Raw genomic sequence first — 1,102 nt, 5'->3', positions numbered from 1 at the left:
CTCTCCCCCGCCGCTCCGGTCCGGCCCCTCCGTGGCTCCTCCTGACCCGCGGGGATCCCTCTGTGCCGCGGGGCCGGTGTCAGAAGTGAAGGGGCCTCTGCCCGGCCCTCCCGAGGTCATGTCCGGCCTCCAGCCAGGCCCAGAGCCCCTCCCGTCAGTCCTGGCCTGAGGGAAGTTCCCCCTTCCCCTCATAGCTGTTCTCCCCGCAGCTGGGCCAGGGCTGGCTTGCCGGCATTGTTCTTTATGCTCTAACGTGTGCCTGACGGGGGTTAGAGAGGTCCTGGCCGCAGGTCTCCAAATGAGCCTTTGCTGCTTTCTTTTCAGGGGGCTTTAGAAAGGATCGGTTGCCGCCTAAAGATCGGCCAAGCCTGAGGTATTTTTGCTTCTGGTTTCAGACTTAATGTTTCCCTGAAAAAAAAATAGTGTATAATATTTATGCTGCTTCTACATTGTACCTTGTGATACTTCATACTGAAAGGGGAAGTTTCTGTTTGGGGAATTAGTCCAACCATAATCTGAAATGATGCTTAAATCTGAACAGAATAATATGTTTTTAATAGTTTGGGTGAGAGGGCCAGATGTTACTGGCCTCGAAAGAGATAATCCTTGTTCTTGTTTCAAACGGGCGTGAGGCAATCAGCCGCCAGGAGGGTGACAATGAGCTCCAGACAACTCCAGAGTTCAGAGCACACGTGGCAAAGAAACTGGGAACCATGCTAGACAGGTATGCAAGGCTTGAAACCTGTGTTCTGTGGGTCACTTACACTGATGTGTTTGTGTGCTAAACCCAGGAAATTCAACATCTTGTCTCCTTCATGCCTGTATTAAGTACAAGCTTCCAGTATTCTGTGACCTAACCTTGCTGATGTGCTGTGCCCATCTGGTCAAAACTCTGTGCAGCACTGCTTGTCTCCATTTGCTTCTGTGGTGGACATCTTGTGGGGAGAAAAGAGAGCTCATCATGTAAAGGCTGGCAGGAGAATCTTTGATTTGTTCTTACAACGTACACCAGTGCCTGATTCAGGGCTGTTCTGGCAGAATGCCTGGTACTGGGCTGCCACTGTCTGTTGTGCAAGTATGGCCCTGGAGAACTGAAATTCCT

General features: G+C 51.3%; 1 protein-coding gene across 1 annotated transcript in view; it reads left to right on the top strand.

Annotated features, from left to right (window-relative positions):
• The window catches only part of CUNH12orf43 (chromosome unknown C12orf43 homolog), a 4,039-nt gene that overhangs the window by 800 nt on the left and 2,137 nt on the right, over window positions 1-1,102 (top strand). Inside the window, exons 3-4 of the mRNA XM_031057488.1 lie at window positions 325-373; window positions 626-724. Of these exons, the coding sequence (XP_030913348.1) occupies window positions 325-373; window positions 626-724 (148 nt within the window). The remainder of the gene's footprint in view (window positions 1-324; window positions 374-625; window positions 725-1,102) is intronic.

The sequence above is a fragment of the Geospiza fortis genome, unplaced genomic scaffold, assembly GCF_000277835.1.
Source record: "Geospiza fortis unplaced genomic scaffold, GeoFor_1.0 scaffold408, whole genome shotgun sequence".
In the NCBI taxonomy this organism is placed as follows: domain Eukaryota; kingdom Metazoa; phylum Chordata; class Aves; order Passeriformes; family Thraupidae; genus Geospiza; species Geospiza fortis.
The sequence above is the reverse complement of the archived record's forward strand: the minus strand, read 5'-3'. Positions and strand labels throughout refer to the sequence as shown.